Source organism: Photinus pyralis, unplaced genomic scaffold (genome assembly GCF_008802855.1).
Source record: "Photinus pyralis isolate 1611_PpyrPB1 unplaced genomic scaffold, Ppyr1.3 Ppyr1.4_LG7, whole genome shotgun sequence".
NCBI classification, from domain to species: Eukaryota; Metazoa; Arthropoda; class Insecta; order Coleoptera; family Lampyridae; genus Photinus; species Photinus pyralis.
The window spans coordinates 32,217,464-32,236,491 of record NW_022170738.1 but is presented as its reverse complement, the minus strand read 5'-3'; the positions used below and the strand labels follow the sequence as shown (position 1 = coordinate 32,236,491).

The following is a 19,028-nucleotide window of genomic DNA, read 5'->3' as shown; positions in this document are numbered from 1 at the left end:
AACTTAAGAATTTGATGAGCCTGTGGAATCACAGTATCTGAATCGCCCGAAAAATAGACAGGAAAAAAGCTAAACAACGAAAGAAACTGAAGTGTAAACCCAGAAGCAGTCTAATAATCCGCAACAAATAATGAATCCAAATAGAATTGAAAAATCAGATGATTTCGAAGAAACGGAACGATCCCAAGATGCTCTAAATCATTATTGAGGAGCCAAAAAAACCATAATCTGAAAAATTCTATTATATATATGAAGAATTTTAACAATTAAAAAAATGGGTGGATTCAGAGAAACAAAAACATCCATAGATTTGTAAGAGTCTGAAACACTCGGAGAATGAAAAGGATTCGAAGGATATTAATAATTCGGAAGGCCTGATAAGAAGAATGAAAGAAATTTTAAAAATTGAAGAAGTTCAAAAAATCGAAATATCTCTATATGGAGCACTTGAGAATTTGAAAAGGTGTGAAGCATTTAAAATTAAAGCATTGTGAGAATCTAATATAATAGAAAGGATTTGTAGCATCAGACAAAACATTTCAGTTACGGGATATCCACAGTGTCCCAAGAACATTCGGAAGAATCTGAAGAATTCGGTGCATTTAAAAAAACGGAAATTTCGAAGAAACGGAGTAAACTGAAGAAACATTTGAAGCATTTGAGAAGAATCTAAATAACCTGTACATCTGTGAGAAATCGAAAGTGAAGATTTGGAAGAATCGGCATAATCTGAAGTCTTCAAAGAAGAATTCCAAAATTCAAACATTACGAATTCAAAAACCTTTACTAATTTTTTAGTCTACCAAAAATTTGGATTACATTATTTACATTTGATATAAATGACCAAATTTGGCTTTTGAAATACCTACTAGGATTTCTTTAAAATTTTTGAAAATGTACTGTCTTTCAAGATTTGTTTAAATTAGGCGTAATCTTGACAAAATTCATGTCAACTTTCGCAGATTTAAAAACTTACTAACTTTTTATGAACAGGCACAGAGAAGTGAAACTACCTATGTCTGACTCAAATTTTCGAAAGATCGTGCTAGAGCTTCGCAAGTGAGCAACGGAAAAACGCTTCGTGCTACAATTAGCACGAATTTTTAGTGTTTTTCTCGAAGGGGAAATGTTATTACTTGTTCTAGTCCAATCTTGTGTATATTACTAAATAATAAACCTGTCGAATGAAAAGTGGGGGCGATAATTAATTCGCGAAGTTTTTAAGATCATTCTGCAAAATTTATTGTCGCGCCAACCAAAAGCACATGGCAAGATTTAGAGCTTTGGATAATCCCGTGCATTAGAATTACATGCTTGGTGTAAGAGGCTTATCTGAAATGACAAATTGACAAATGGCTGCCACACTTCACTTCAAATTAATTTTGCCGTAACTTAAATAATCGCGGAGCGATGTAATTGTTGCAGAGATTATTCATACGTCATGTGACTTTGATAAAGGTGTAATCATTAGTACTCCTCAGTCTTTATTATTTAACGATTAATTTGTGGAGAGCCCTTTATAAGCATTTTGGAAAAGACACTTTTCAAAAAGTTTTATAATACAAAACGTCGCCATTAATTATGTTGTACAAAAAAGGGGAGATTCTTAAGTTAGGAGAACAGAATATGATTTTTTGCTTCCATCAATTTCTTGTAAAACCCTAACGTTCGCAATTTAAATTTTTTCGTCGTGAAGTTGATCCAAAATAGGTCATATCGATTGCCATGTAATCCCTCTGCCTGATTAGATGTTGAAACTGGAAGCTTGTTTTATCATGAAATTACGTCGCGAAATTCGCTTCTTATACCTATTTTCACCGCACTTTTAGCGTGTATCATCAGAATTTGTTTACATATTGGCCTTTCTTTTTAGCGTCATCGTTGAGTAAGTGTCGTTTTCCTTTATGGTTGGCAAATTACAACCATTGGCACACGCTCGACTACTCCGTTACGTACAGTTTCCACCACAGAAATTCCACATTGAGGATAACAAATTCGTCGGGATTGGAGATGAAGGTGGTTTGCGCCCAAACCAGACACTCAACTCGAGACGAGACGTCCGTGATGCTTCTGACACATTATACGATGGGGTGGTATGTCTTTTGCACTGCGTCCCTCGTTGCGCTATAAACACGCTAATTTTGTTCTTATTTGTTCCAGTCAAAGCGGATTTACGTGCATGGTGTTTTATCGGAGGGACACCAACGTGATGGAGGTACAGGCAGGTGCGCAAACTAAAAGGATGGAGGATGCGTGCACTACTCCCTACTTTAATAGAGCAACGATTCCATACATCACTTTAGTCAGTAAGAATGCGTATTTATTTTTAAAATGGTAAAAATTACCTCATTTATTTTTCACCGCGGTGTATTTATAATGCGGACCACCTAGAAATCGTCGTTAAAATTATTAATGTGGCGCACGTTAACAATTCAGTGCGCCCCAGCTTAAAACGTCACTTTTTCAGCAGCAACGCCAGAATCGAGGGAGTGTCCGTACGTTGGAAAATTCGCCGTACGTAGTTTAATCAAAGGTGGACGGCGAACAAGATCGTCGACCCACAATCGTCAAGTCGAAATGTATCATTTCCGACAAAACTACCACGTTGACAGGCATTCCAAGACCTTTTATGGAGAAGTTGACCATATAATAAGAACGAAAAGAGTTGATCGATTTTCAGACTGTGATAACGAAGGCTTTTCTAATCTTATTGTCGGTTGTAGCTCCGCCGATATTATGGAATTTCGTTCGGAATGTCCTACTTCAGATTTTATTACTTGTAAGTTTTCAAGTATCCTATTAATCATTATTCTTTGCCGTTTTATGAAAAAGATTTAAATCCATTTTCATTAAGTTTCCTCCTTTTTTTCGCGTGGAACGTTTCGGCTATTAATATCTATACGTTTAAGTACTTCAATATTAGTAAAGCTGAACATATATCACAGTGGATCTCTTAGGAAGTGTTAGCCGGACTTTGTGTGCGCTTTATATATTTTTTTTTCTTTATTTTCATTCGCAGTAAAATTGGTTTCATTTATTACAAGATTAGATTTAGACATGATGAAGTTGAGAGCTCTATTTGTAAATTGAAATAAGAACACTTGCGAAGCAGATTTATAGTTTTCTATTTGTAAAAAGCGAAGACATACAACTTTTTTTACTCAGTTTAGTCACATAATTAAGAAACATCTCGTTAACGTGACAGAACATCTTGCAATCTGTTATATTTCCTCTTTTTGAAGCAAATGACTTTTCTACGTTGAGAATAAGACAATGAGCTTCTGGGGATAATTATATTTTGCTTTAGAAGACGTTGTTGACAATTTCTACGTTAAAGGCATTGTGTGAACAGATGGTTTCTCGCGTCGATCTTTTTATTTTTTTTTAATTTCATCTAGCTTTAGTTAGGATCATAACTCATATAAGTCGAAAGGTCCCACAGAAATCGTGTTTTCGTAAAGATGAATGTTATTATTCATTGTAAGGTGACGTTGATAATCTATTTACTTACCCCCGGCCGCTGTAGAATGAACATTGATTTGAAAATGTTTTGGGACCTACAGAATACTTACATTATATTGTAATCGTACCTCTTCTTAATGGTGGAGGCCGAGATATGAAGTAAAATCAAATGGAGGGTCCACTTTCGTTAATGCGGACATCACTTTCAAACGTTATATCGCAGATGTACTACTGTGGTTATATCTATACCTTAATTCTGCGGTTTTCATACTCGACGCCGCTAATACTAACTCAAACAATTTTGCGCCCAACTAGATACGGGTCAATAACCAAGAGTCAACCCCGAGAATTAAAATTAGACTAAAGTAGCGGGCGCATAGCTGATGATTCGCGCTTGTTCGAGGAGCTCCTTAGGGATCGCGAAAAACAACTACACGTGGTTTAAGAAAAAGAAGTACATCCACAGATGTTACCATTTGTTTTGACGCCCATATTGTGTCACGATTAGTGTAACGGTAGCGTTAATTTAAAATTAGAAGATCGCGTGTTTCCCAGATGAATACTGCTGCTAGTCAGAGTACAGATTGGAATGGTCGACTGTAGTATCATGAACTCCTCCTTGTTTTTTTTAATTGCCTCGAATCGTCCGCCATGCCCGGGTGTCTCAGTTAGGGCTCAGTTTATATCCGTTTTAATAGGGCTATACCGCTATAGGATTACATTTCATAGCTCTGCCGATTGCCTTGTTTTTGGAATTAAGTAACAACCTTAAAACCTCCTGTGATTGGTAGTAAGAAAGACACTAACCAATACAACTTAGACATTGCCATTTGGGAGATAATCCGTCATTGTGGGCGTTCAAAATTTTATTTATTAATTAAGAGGGAGAAATTGGAACTTGTCATTCGCGGCGATCAGTACGACTCTCCAGGAAAAAAGAATTCGCGTTGTGAGATTCAAGGCGACCAGTACGGTCCTCCAAGATGTTAATTTTGGGGTACCGTTTTCGAAAAGTTAAACCGTGTTGACCGGGAATCTTCAGAAATGTATGAGTTTAGTGAGTTAGTAAAGAAATTTAGTGGTTTATTTGGTAGAAGTGCAAGAAGTATAACCTTCGAATATCACACGAAGGAACAACTTTACTTTAATTAAAATAAAGATACGAAAAAGAAAAGAAAACTTGTGGTACCAAATAAATAAAGTTTCCTTGTTATTACCAACACGATAACAAACCCCCAACGTTTCGCTATACTCGAAAATTTCGCCGGAGTCTACAAATTATAAGGACATTTGAAAACAGTGCCCGTTTAGCAACCCAGGCGACATCTTATATTCTTAAGCAGTTCGTTCAGTGCACCGTAAAACTGTCCATCAGGAATCTGTCGGCAAATGTAATAAATAATTAAATTAAATTAATAAAAAAAACTAGTGAAAATTAAAGGTATGTTGAATGTTTATGTCATTACTATAAAGTAGAAAGTAAACAGAGTTAAGAGTTAGAAAGATTTAGAAAACAACGTGATCAAGGGTTTGAAATTTGGTAAAATAGTTGGATTCGGAAAAGTTTCGTCGAGCTAATATTAACGCAAAAAATTGTAAATGAGTGGATCCGGATTGAGTTTGATATTAATAATATGTTTTCGTGAATATCACGTTGGAATTGTTATTATTGTTATCTTACCCAGGAAATTGCACTCAAACTAAATTCAAAGATTCACGAATAAAGGGAAAAGAGCCGTTTCTCAATAAATTTCATTTCACGCAAACCGCTCCCCTAGCATCCAAAAGGTTTACTACAGTTTTGGAACAAGCGCAGAGGGTTCAGTTCAGAGTGCGCCAGATAGCTCTCATCAGCGACCTTGGGCTTTCAGAGTGGAAAGCTACGTTTCAATCAGAGCAAACCAATATGGTTTTTAACAAGGCTATTATCGGAAGAACACGGAAAAGTACCACAAGAGGTCGGTACGGAGACTGATGCTTTGGGATGTAGTAATACGATGAGATAGTGATGCTTAACGTTCCAGGAGGGGTCCGGATAACCGAAGTCATAATAAAAGCAATGTTGCAGCCTGCTGAGAGAGATGTAAAGACCAGAGAGATGGAATCAATGGAAAAGAGCAGACAAAGCCCTGAAGTGAATCGGAAACTTCATCACCGCAATATGATCCCTGATGAACAGCCCTCTCACACAGGCTAGGATTAGAGAGAAAGGGTTTAATGGCGGAAGGTCGTACACTACTTTCACTGAGTAACGAAGCGAGGAGTACATTAGCATGCCATAATTTCCATGATGGAAAACACTATTTTTAATGAAGATTTCTTACTTAGTTGGTATGTACCATCGAATTCAATTAGCAATTTAACCATATTTATAGCGTACTCCAATTTAATTCCTCGTTTCCAACCTGCGCGTGGCAAAATCTGTAGTGCAGTTACCTCCAGACAATTCGATGACCTTCTAGATTTTGAATGCCAGCCTTGAAAACGAGTCTAATTTTAATTCCTCGAGTCGGCCCGTGCCTATTCCACGCAAGGGGTGGAAAAAGCAATTGTTTAAATGGAGCGCTGAGTATGAAAATTTGAGAACCGCTGTTCTAGATAATCCAGTAACGTGGCTAGTTTGCAAAATTGTCAATAAGTCGCGAAATGTACATAATTTGCGATTATGAAAGGACCACGTTCCGTGTGCTCGTACACAATCATCTAAATTACAAATGACACGCGATTTTGTCGATTTGCGTGAGCTTACACGTATAAGATCGATCATATTGTGACATTTAACAAGCATGTTGTGACAAATTACGTACATGTTTCAACATTTCGCGTGTATAGCCGATCTTTTTAAATAATGACTCAGGCCGATAGTTTTGTCAACTTCATTCGAATGTTCCACAATAATATGTATCAGTATAATCGTTTAAAGCTTACGCCTTCGGGATTGGTTTTTCATTATTCGTAGACAACAGTTAAATGAAAGTACGCCATTCAGTATTACAATATACGGACCGAGAGGGATTAAAACTATAGAAACCTTAATTTACACAATTGGAATTTTTTCACAGTAACTGCAGAAATTATTTGAATTTTACTATCAAGAAGTAAATATATGGAAACGTGTTACGTGCCTATGAATTTGAAGTACAAGATATTCTCAGTTCTTTGCAAAACGTATGGACCATGCCTACAGAGTGCTGCATTTCAGTTGTGCCAAACAAATCGGGCAAAACAAATATTTGTTTTTGAAATAAACCGACGGTAGCCTTTTTCCAAAACCAATTAGACCTTCTTACTGCTAGTAGGTATACCAAAGCAACAGTATTTTTCCTTAAATGTTATTTTCTGTAGTAGGGAGATATTTGTTATTATTAAAAAGTATGGGAACAAAATTTAATTTATTATTATTACTTCCTTTTTAATTTTTTCTCGACAACCATAAGACGCACCAAGAAGGATGTCGCTTTTTTTTTTATAGGATATTGGGACGTCCTTTCCAATTTTGTAAAAATATTCCTTTAAACCTCGAGATTTCGAATGTCTAAACGAAGGAATTTACGATACAGACGCGGCTAAAAACAATTGAAAACATTCGAAGACCTTTTGGGGTCATAATTTGGTTGGCCACTCCATCCCGAAATGTCACTATTTCTTGTGAAAGTGTTCTTTGCCCTCCCCCGGAATGTCTAGAATCTCTCTTTTTGCGTTATAGGATCGACACCTTTGCACAGAACCCCAGTTCGAGATAAGGGGACTATTTTCGATCGTACACCAATTAAATTCAATTTAGCCACTTTCGAAAGAAAAACCCCCCCTCTTGTAACAATTTATGCACATCTTCGCTAACTCGCTCTTGAATTTATTAACGGCGAACATCTACAAACTAATAAGCTTTTACGCAGCGAAAACTAACCTCTTATCGCAAGATCAGAGATAAACTTAAAAAAGCACTATGCAATTATTTCCAGATGTCCCTAATTTTTTATTGCAATTTCACTGAACAATAAAGCAAACAAAATACAGGGCGATTATTTAATCAACATCTAATAATAATTCTAAAACAAATCAACATAGACTTCAAATTCAAATATACCTACTATGATCGAAAATGTTTTCAATCTAAATTGCCGACCACGTTTACGTGAATTATCATTATATTTCGTTTTTCACCTTCTTGTATCATAACTCGTGAAAAACTAGATAATTTGATAATATTATATTATGTCAAATACCTACTCTTTTTTGCTGTATTGCCTTTTTTGTGTAATTATTTCTTAGTGGAAATTGATCGCAGTAATTTGTGCATAACGCAGGTCTATTTTCTGTACGAATTTCGGCTTCTCCATAAAAAAAGAGCTTAAATAAACATAAAAACCGAAATGATGAACTAGACCACTAATTAGCTATTTCTTGATTTATCAATAGATTGCACAGTAATTGCGTTGAGTGAAGGAATCCTGTAATAGTGTAATATTCACCATTTACAAATACTTATATTACTATATATGCCTTACAAAAGATAAAAGCATTAAATGAAACGCGTTGGATTAAAGTTAACACCCCAGAAAATAATAGATCTCTCAACAAAATTATTTCGCGATCAAAATAGTTTCCTATCTATAGAGCAAGTTTAGTCAAGTTTACTGCATTACAATTTATTGCCGGAAAGTAAGTTATTTCGTTATCACAAGAAATATTGGAAAGTTGCATTTCCAGTAAAGTTTTTAATAGTGATCCGAGAACCTTTACACCAATAGAATCGTTCAACTGCGACGTTAAGCAAACTTCGCCACGCAAAGTTTCCATTTTAAAATTCGTTTATTTTTTAATACCAAACCCGTGGAAAATGTTCAGCATTACTAAAAATGTACTCGATAAGAACGTATCATTCTCCACGAAAACAAAAATGATTAATTTTAACGTTACAGCGTACTCCTGTCATGGCGGATGGGAAGAAAATGGAACGCATTATTTAATAGCAACTCCTATAAGTAGATCGCCACATGGAGCGCACAGATATTGCTTCATATATCGTGAATACGATCCTTATTTATTATTATTTTCATCATCGTCTGATAATTGCGATCGTTCGCTGAAGCCTGGAGTTACTGGGGACCTGATATTTAACGCGACCATTATTGGTAAATGAAATTTAGAATTCATTCTCTTCTATTATATTAAAAGAATTTCTCATTTTCAGGAAAATGCGTTGATATAAATAGTATGAGTGCGCGGAACCAATTTCATTGGACGATGAATATTATCCCATTATTAAATTTAATTATAGCAGTCGTCTCCTACATTCAAAGATGATTCATGACGTAGAACATTAGGGTAAATAATGAAATCTAGGTGAAAAATCCTTCAAAGATGAGACTGTATTTAGCTGTTCCTTAATTGAAACTTTCTTTTGGTTGTGAACAGTGTTTAAACAAAAAGGTTTTTGATAAAGCCGAATTGGTTGTGTTGTAAATTAAACTGAATACAGCCCTGTCAGGATTACTGTGATTAATACGATAAAAATCGATTATATAGGTTTCTATGTAAGCGTACACGAACTAGTAGGTATAACATTTCTATAAAATGAAGATAATAGCAAGTAACTTTTAAATTTTCTTCTCTTCACGTCTAATAATCTTTTGCTTCCCGTAGTCATTTCCAGTACTCTCTTCTAAAGAGAGCGTGACTGATGTAAGTTAACATATTGTACGAATAGGTAACTCAAATTTCAATGTTCCTTTAATTTTTTATGACGAAATTACATATCAACGGAATTTTGTTAACCAACATCGGTCATATGTTTTTATCCCCAAATTATGCCGTATATTATAACACATGGCACGTCCAGAAACTAAGAATTAATTTCCACCCTGCTCCAAAAGCTTAGTTTGTGGAAATGCTTCTGTGATTAGTTTTAATGTACTTATCCCAAATAGCATTTTATTCATAAAGAAAATGCTTGCAATAAATGATGTATTTTTACACTATTAACACAGCTCATCTAAAAAGCAGTGATATTTTTGGTAACTTGAAGCAATATTAGAATTCTGTTAATTTTAGTAATCACTGTTTTTAAAATATCTTACAATTGTTTGCATGTTTACGTTAAAAAAGCAATAAAAATAACGTAGTAAAATATGCCGATACACAATTTTATTTACACAAACGAGCGTAACTATTTTTGTGTGTCTATTTCTTGATTGATAACTTTTACGCAATCTTCTTCTCATTACAATAAAATTGCTCTTGGTCCGCGAAAAACAACTAACACATTGCGTAAACGTTATTGGGATGGCCGAAGCCAAAAAAAAGACAAGTTGTGCGAAATGCAATCATTGTAAAATGTATATATGTATTTTATCGAGGACTAGTGGTGTAGATTAGAATACTAAAATTATTTAGAATAAATCCAAACAATTCTACATCGTATTTGTAGAAAAGTAGACTGTTTTTAAAGGCAAAGTATTTAAAAAAGTTTGGAAGATCGGTGCCTTGGATGTTTTGTTTAAGAAATAAACACAAAAGATGTTAAAAATGAACAAATGCAAATTGTTGTAATAAATATCTGTACATTTAAGAAATAAAAATATAAAATTCTATTCTCTTTTTTTTATATCGACTAATCTAGTAATATACAGGCTGTGGCATAAAAAAGGGAACTGTCGATAAAATCGCCCCCTGAATATTCGCCCCTAAAAATTTACACCCCTATGATTCGCCCCCAGAAGCATTTGCCGTCGAAATATTTCTCCTTAGAGTATTCGGCCCACTGGAAGACTCCCTAGCCAAGGTCACAGGAAAATTCACGTTCAAGAAAGTCTGAAGTGAACTTCAAAGGATTGATCTTAGGAACTCCATCTTTGACTCAACTGCTATGCCTTTGTTAAATTGTTGAGTTCAGTCTCATAATGACATGTAAAAGGAATCAGTGAAATTCTGTCTCTATGCTAGAGTCTACCCTTAACAATACTCGCCCCAGACAAATTTCATGCAAACATCAAACGCTCTTTCCGTATATTTGCTTAAAACGGCTGATCACGATTTAATCAGGCACATCGTTTAATATCAGCAGTAACGACTGATGTCGCAACGATTTACAGTGATTAAAGAAAGATCAAATTTTCTGAGGGGAAATCTTCCGGAGATGAATATTCCGGGGTTCGAATTTTCTGGCGATACAGCGATGGCCGTTTTATGCAACAGCCTGTATACGTGTTTATTCAATTTAATTTATCAGTTAAATAAACAAACTGGTTGGCTATTCCGCTTTACATATAAAATTCATCCAACGATTCAGTGCCCAGCTATTAGAATATGACCATCTAATTTGTTTATTGAAAGGATCCGGATATTGTTGTCGCTGAAGTTCTCACTCTTGTATAAGATGATGTGAATGAAACGTCAGCTTACCTTTTTGAATAGACTCGTTGAAATAAGTACTCATTGTTATTGTTTATTTTTTCAGTTTCATTGCAGACTAACCATATCAATCTCACAGGCCAAGGAAGTTGGTTCAAGCAGTGGTGTGGTCGTAAATTTTCCAGTGTGAGATCATTCATCATGTCTGAAAATTGACTAACATAGGCGATCCAGAATGCCCCCCCCCCCCTTTATAAGGTGGTATCAAACATCCTCACTGATTTTTAGCCGTAAAGAAAGTGTGTAACCAAATATTGCAATGATTATATTGGTTTTAAGCTGCTAGTAATAAACTGTACCACTGCACCACTAGGTTCAACTAACTGCATGAGCTGATAATTAACCTTTCAAATTTTAGTCCAGCGACCAGTAGCACCACCTTCTCGAGTAGTATGATCCTCCTTCCAACATCAATAGGTTTACAAAGTCATATTTCTAAAAACATTTGAGGCAGGATGATAGCAGTACAAGAAAGAAATGCCCTGACCTCAGTCTTAACACAACAATTGGTAGATTGATTGCCACTTAGTAAAAAGTAAGCAATCTCATGGATAATGTCAAAGTGTACAATGAGTTGCCTACGTACTTCTTTTTTTCTAAAGACTGTTACAGTTCAAATTTCAATTTCCTATAGCATTTTAGTACCTGGCTTTATACAAAATTTGTTAGATGTCGTTTAAGGTTTTAAAGTAAAATTTAAGGCGATAAATGATAACGCCGATCGCTATTATTGGAATAATTGGGTATTGTTGCTTCGCACTTGGTCGTTGTTGCATCCATTTTGATATTAATCGAGTGCGAATATAAAAGTAATTTGAGTTATCCTTAGTAAAGGTAGTTAGAAGTATCTAATTAGCATTGTCTTAGAAGACTTGATAACTCAAGAATTAATTGATTTAAACAGCAACTTATATCTGCAGGCCGCCCGTTATCTCAGGCCTGTTTATTTTTCCGTTTTCTTTCCCATTTTGGGATTTCGCCTACTTTTGATTTGGAATCGTATATAAAGGAGTTCGTCCGAAAATTAGACGTACCCTATCACCGTTTCTACTTGAAGATAATTGCCCAGGAAATGCCGCACGCCAAGAAGATTATCACCTTTACCAATTTATCAAAATGGCCGCTGTCGTCCCAAAGATAAAGTGGTAAAGGTGATAATCTTCTTGGCGTGCGGCATTTGACGATACCGCCTAAGGGAACACCCTAAATATACACGCAACCTTATAACGCGTTCAAGTAACTTTTGGAGCGACCTCGTAGATTCCCTGACAGAATTTTACTTCAAAATTTGACTCTAATTAGTGATAATAACTTAATAAAAAAAATGTATTCGTTCGATATAAGAAAGTTAAAGTTGATATTCGATGTTCGATAGTAAACGGAAATTCGGCGACTCCAATAGTTGGTGATAATAAATATAAAAGAGAGCTGACCTTAACTGAAGTTTAGCTTATCTTTGGGACGACAGCGGCCATTTTGATAAATTGGTAAAGGTAATAATCTCCTTGGCGTGCGGCATTTCCTGGGCAATTATCTTCAAGTAGAAACGGTGATAGGGTACGTCTAATTTCCGGACGAACTCCTTTATATACGATTCCAAATCAAAAGTAGGCGAAATCCCAAAATGGGAAAGAAAACGGAAAAAAATAAACAGGCCTAAAATAGTTATTGACGATAAAACCGCGTAATACAATGGAAATAATACCTGAGATAACGGGCGGCCTGCAGATATAAGTTGCTGTTTAAATCAATTAATTCTTGAGTTATCAAGTCTTCTAAGACAATGCTAATTAGATACTTCTAACTACCTTTACTAAGGATAACTCAAATTTCTTTTATATTCGCACTCGATTAATATCAAAATGGATGCAACAACGACCAAGTGCGAAGCAACAATACCCAATTATTCCAATAATAGCGATCGGCGTTATCATTTATCGCCTTAAATTTTACTTTAAAACCTTAAACGACATCTAACAAATTTTGTATAAAGCCAGGTACTAAAATGCTATAGGAAATTGAAATTTGAACTGTAACAGACGATTATCAAATACTGCAAACTTTAGTAGAAAGATCTCCCATATTCCTACATAATAAACAAGACCTAATGGATGTCTACATTTTCAGGTCGTGTATCCAATACTTGGACATTTTCTTGTACAATAGCAGTTAATAATACCTACACGAGTGCAGTTTTTGTAAACCAATAAAATGATCATTAGAATTTTTTTTAAGTTTAACGTTTAAGTCAAAGTCGGCTGAAAAACCATTCCACCTAAAATCAGATTTCCATCAACCAGCAAATGCTAGTCCCATCTTTGTCAAATAAATGTTGTACATATCGCTTTACCATCTAGTTCTCAACCCATACCATCTGACAAGCTTCATCAATCGCCAATCACCAAGCATTTATTTCTCCAGTTCAGTAGGACCAGTCCCTAAGGCACCTCCGAGGGTCGGGATTTCAACAGAAGGCTGCAAGTTTAGTGTAGTCGTCGTAGAATTTGAAGCGAAACACATGAGGAAGTTGAGTATGATTGGAGGGTTAGCGACGACAGCTCGGATGGTATTGATCCATTTGTAGTGGCTGAGGATCATGGATGACTTCTTTCCTTCAAGACAATCTCCAATTTAGCACTAAGCAAATTAACAGCTTGCATGCTGCCTACTCTAGTTACTAGTATTATAGAGATTTACTTAAACCAAAGATTAGGTGCGGGTAGGGTAATCTGTTCTTAAAGTAATACGAAACATTGCGGTTTTAATGTAACCGGTGAACTATTTTGTATTCCTGGTACAATGCCTGCGTCGTACGTACGTACGTAAATTGGATACTGGGATTTCATAAGATGTCTGCACACTTGGAAAGGCCAGTGGCCAGTGTGCAAAATTGGAATTCATCGAAATAATGAATGGCTAAATTCCTAACTATTACACGAAAGTAACAGCTCGAAGCATCGTTATTTCATGCCATTTCCCAAAAAGTTCACAATACCGCAATGTAAACAGATTTTCTAACTTCCTAAGGAAGTAAATACCATCTCAAAATAGAGGTCACTCAACTACACCAATTTATAATTCTGTCATAAAGCTGAAGAGTGATAAGCCAGAAAACGTACGCCAAAGCAGCAGCTATACATGCTCAGATGTAATTTTGGTAACATAACTAAACTGTAAGTACAGCAAAAATTCCAACGAACTCTGCACAAAATTAGTCCACGTCCACGCCTCACAGTGACAAGAGATGATATAAGATACATACAACATGTACCTATATGTATATAACGTATTTTTAGAAGCTTCTCCATAAAAGTTCAAAAAGTTTCTGGACAACGGTATTCAATTTCAGCAAATTAGACAACGGTATCGCGAAAATTAGAAAGACCAAACAAACCGCCGCGCAGTTACATTTACAAGAAAATAGTGTACCGAAGTTAGGCCATTGAATTTATAAATCTATAAATTCAATGGTTAGGCTTAGGCGTCGTTTATAGGGAGTTCGCCAAGGCGACACGGATATTGACAAGGACAATCCGTCATATTCCTGAAAGGCATAGCATTAAATAAATTTTGTTAATCGATAGGTAATTATAATTTTTATTACAAGATCTACCGCGACTAAAATGGAAGAAACAATCATCCAACTACTTCAAGAACAAGAAGTGAAGAGAGACTCATTCTCAATTTGAGCTAGTACAAATGGAACGACCAATAACAAATTCAGGGATTTCTCAAATTGAAGATAAAATTCAAGACCGAATTACCGATGTGAACAGCAAGGTAGAAATGGTAAAAACTCAATTAAATGAGAAGATTGACTGCATAGAATAGAAATATTCCGGAACAATAGCAATATTTTGCCAGATATCAGCACGGTTGGAAATAAGTCACCGCGCGACAAGTACCACCAAAAGGTGTATTACACGCAACTGAAGAACCGCCTGGAGAAAGCTTGGGGAATTGGAAACGGATATCGCCAGATTGATCCGTCTAGCCTACCCATCAACACCACAAAGTTTCTTAGATCAACTACCCGTGCAAACTTTCATGGATGATGTACGAAATAGTGATGTCCAGCAAGCGTTAAGGTTAGCAAGGCACGAGAGGATCGAGAACGCCCCTGCTCACGCGTTAGAATTCGAAGCAATTAAGAAGGTGTCACATGGTACTCATCGCATGCGAGTCGTGAAATCAAGCACCAAAGAAGAGGAGGAGGAACCCAGTAATCCAAGAAGGAGAAATTACGTGTTTCTCCCAGCCTGCAGAGGTTAGTGGCAGTAACCAGAAAAACGAGAGGGTTGGTCTTGGTACGAAGGGGCAACGGTCGACTCGCAGAAATTACACCCCGCATACTACCATTCGAGTTTCCTGTTTAAAACACCAGACAGACAGTTTATATGGGGATGCAGCAATCATGGGAAAAAGTTGTTCATTGTTAGTTATAAAGAATAAGAAACTGATGCCATCTACCCTTAGACTCAAGACTGCAACTGTTCTTGGACAGATCGTGATAGTAGGTTCAATACCCGTAAGCATAAGGTGTTGGTGGCTGATAACGCGGATGAGATGATCTTGGAGATTGCCTTGACAAAGAAATTTGGATTTTCTATAGATTTGAAAAATGCAGTGCTTCACATCGGTATTGAAGAAGTTCTAGTTCGCCAAGAAGTTGATGAAAAGGTCTACGTAACACTGGATGAAGACGTTACTTTGCGCGAACGGAGTGAAAAAGACGCACTAGCGCACATTAATTGGTGCGCGAGGTAGTTACACTGGTCTTTTAGAACCCAATTATATTGACAACCAACTTCGTCGCCGAGTTCTGGTGGCTAAGGTGGTAATCAATAATAGACGAAAACCCTTGATAAGAGTGAAAATCTATTCCCAGTACCGTTGAAGAAAGGTACGCAATTAGGAGCGTGTGAATCGGTATCTTCGTTAGTTCGATGTGTAGTCACACTGAATCAAGATGCCTTATATACGTGGTGCAGCAAATTGTCTAAAAATCAAAGAACCATGGCACAAAAGCTAATTGACAGTTATCCAGATGTGTTTTCTTAAAGAAAGGGATAATGGGTAAAACTAACATCGTGACCCACAATATCAACACTGGACAACCGATTAAATGGGAAGTAGCTGAGAAATTCATAGAGAATATGGCGCAACCAGCCATCATTGAATCGTCTACCAGTCGGTGGACGCCACCCGTACATTAGTGAAATAGAAAGATGTGTCCATAACGTTACCAAGAAGGACAGTTACCCGTTACCAAGAATCGATAACACTTTAGATAGTCTTACCAGAACTAAAAGGCTTTCAACGTTGGATATGAAGAGTGGTTACTGGAAGGTAACTCATCGTCGAGGAAAAACTGCGTTCAGCGTTTGTTCGGGTTTATGGCAGTTTCAACTTTCAATGGTTTGATCAACCACATCCAAAAGGCAGCAAGGGGAAAAATTATGGTAGTTTACATAAATCTATTAGCGCCATATGCTGATCAAAATGGAACAGAAGGAGATCGATCGGTAAAGATCGCACGTGCAGTATTACCGAAAGCCATCTACTAAACTTCATGTTTCAGGAACCAGTAGGATTCGTCATAGTGTGGCTATTAGCAAAGCATAATCAAAACTACTCATGGCCGTCACGGTCGTAGAAACCAATCACCATGGATCCAACACAATTGTTTTTTGCCTATAGCACTACTAATCGAAGACATGACGCAGTTATAAGGTCAAACCTAATTACAATTAAATATAATTACTGAATAAGTGTATTTTAGATAATTCTATTGTAGTTTTGATTATTGTTTTTGTTTCTTATTTTTAAAACACACACAAAGACCATGTTCTTTTAAAGTTCTGAATATAATTGCAACTATTGCATTATAGCATTCATTACATCTATTATTTATTACTCGGCCAGCAAGGGGATTTTTGTATAAAAAATTGTGGTGTGCATTTGCATTTTTAATATGTTATGTCTCTAGACTTTCCCAACAAAGTTTCGTTATGGGTAAAAAAAACTACAAACTACCGTCTTCCTCGCTATTCAAATTTGCGCGGGGGAAAACCTTGACCCACTGCTATTTCGAAGGGAAAACTTACATGCATCCATTATCCATTAAGGTCCGCCAAGATTCTTATTGGTTAGATTGGGCCAAAATGTATTTACATAACTTATGCATTGTAAAAGGTTCGCTTGACAAATAGTGATAGCAATTATTCTTGTTAATAATTCTCTATTTTGTATTTACGGAGTGACACAAAAAATCGCAATTCTCTTGGATCAAACATACTATATCGTATACGCTGACACCATATGTCAATTTATGATGTAGGTACGTTCAGAAACATAAACAATACTCATTTTAGTCAATCGTCTTGTTGAAACCCATATCGAAATCCACCTAAAACATTCGGAAGATTTCGCCTCTCATCTCAAAAATGTAAAGCTCAAAAATATTTGAGAAGCTTTTGGCGCAACAACTGTCGGATTTTCTTAACAAACATCACCTCATTACAGAATGTCAACACGGTTTCCGGAAAAATCGTTCGACGGAGACGGCAGCCACGGCTATGATACAAAACATTATGGACCACCTTAACAACGGCAAGACGGTATATGGAATATTTTTCGACATGTCGCGCGCATTTGATACCATAGACATCTCATTCTTGGGAGATAAGATTGAGAAAATGGGAATACGCGGACACGCCATGGCATATATCCTATCCTACTTGAAAAACAGGAACTACATGGTCAAATGCGGCGAGGAACTGTCCAAGCCATTCGCAATAAACATAGGCACACCTCAAGGCGGTGTCCTGGGACCTCTGGTGTACCTCCTATACGTAAACGATCTTCCGCAACATATACATGAGGGCGAATTGTATATGTATGCCGACGATACTGCAATTATAGTGTCCCACTCGTCGCCAAAATGTGCACACGTTCAAGTACACCAAGTCATAGAACAATTTAGCCAATGGTGCTCACAAAACAAGCTTATAGTGAACCAGAGCAAAACTGCCATTATAAACTTCCGTCCTCGATCTGCTATCCATGACACATTACCAACAATCAATACTGTCAAATATCTCGGTATATCCGTGGACAATGATCTAAAGTGGTCTTCACATATAAATGAGCTCGCCAAAAAATTAAACAAGTGTTTCTTTGGTATTATGACGTTAAAGAACTTTTTAACTCAAAAATCACTGTTGAGTGTTTATCACGCTACTGTACATTCACTGCTGTCCTATAATGTTATAGTTTGGGGCCAGTCCTCGGAATTTAATCGTGTTTTTATTGTGCAAAAACGTATTCTCAGACTTATATTCAACTTGGGTGGTACCCAATCATGCAGAGATACGTTCAAGAAGTATGGCATCCTAACAGCAACGTCATGTTACCTACATAAAATAGTCAACTACATTTATGTAAATAAACAAACCTTCGCAACACAGGGATCTATCCATGGACATAACACAAGAGGAAAGGAGAGGCTCTACCCGTCCAAACCCAACAGCACGCTGTACAAACGATCTCCTGTATATGCCGGTATTCACTTTTACAACTTGCTTCCAGAACACGTCAAATCATGCTCAACGGCCCAACAGTTCAGCAGAAAAACAAAAAAATTTTTAACAACAAGATGTTACTACACCATCAACGAATACGTTGATGATTGTAAAAGTCTGTGATATTTTAACTTTTTTATGTTGTTACGTGAATGTCTAATGTAAGAACCTGTGATACTCATCTACATAATTTTAACTTATCTATATGTTGTGTCACGTGAGTTTAATGTTTTTTATGTATGACGCGTCCTATGTACTGTTGTATGCCAAAGGAAAAGAATTAAATTGAATTGAATTGAATTGAATTGAAACAACCAGACAATTATGAGCCACAAATTTGAACCACTCTGTACATGCAAAAATATTACGTATGTACTATCTATAACAAATAAACAAATCCGCTCCTAAAGTACCATCCCTTAACTGCCAACTCATTCAAAATTATTACGTAATTTAGATAAAGGCCCTGCGAATTCAAATTTATGATAACAAGCACTTATTAAAGTAACAGTAAATACCTACACTCTACTTCTTTAATGGTACAGTAATTAAATAAATATAAAATAATAA

At 36.3% G+C, this 19,028-nt stretch overlaps 1 protein-coding gene across 1 annotated transcript; it reads left to right on the top strand.

Annotated features, from left to right (window-relative positions):
* Positions 1-1,877: 1,877 nt before the first annotated feature.
* LOC116177242 lies at positions 1,878-10,055 on the top strand. The gene is made up of 5 exons (XM_031496161.1): positions 1,878-2,093; positions 2,161-2,306; positions 2,468-2,779; positions 8,385-8,597; positions 8,657-10,055. Exons 1-5 carry the CDS (start codon positions 2,011-2,013, stop codon positions 8,767-8,769), a joined length of 867 nt encoding a protein of 288 aa, XP_031352021.1. The 5' UTR covers positions 1,878-2,010; the 3' UTR covers positions 8,770-10,055.
* The last annotated feature ends 8,973 nt before the right edge of the window (positions 10,056-19,028 follow it).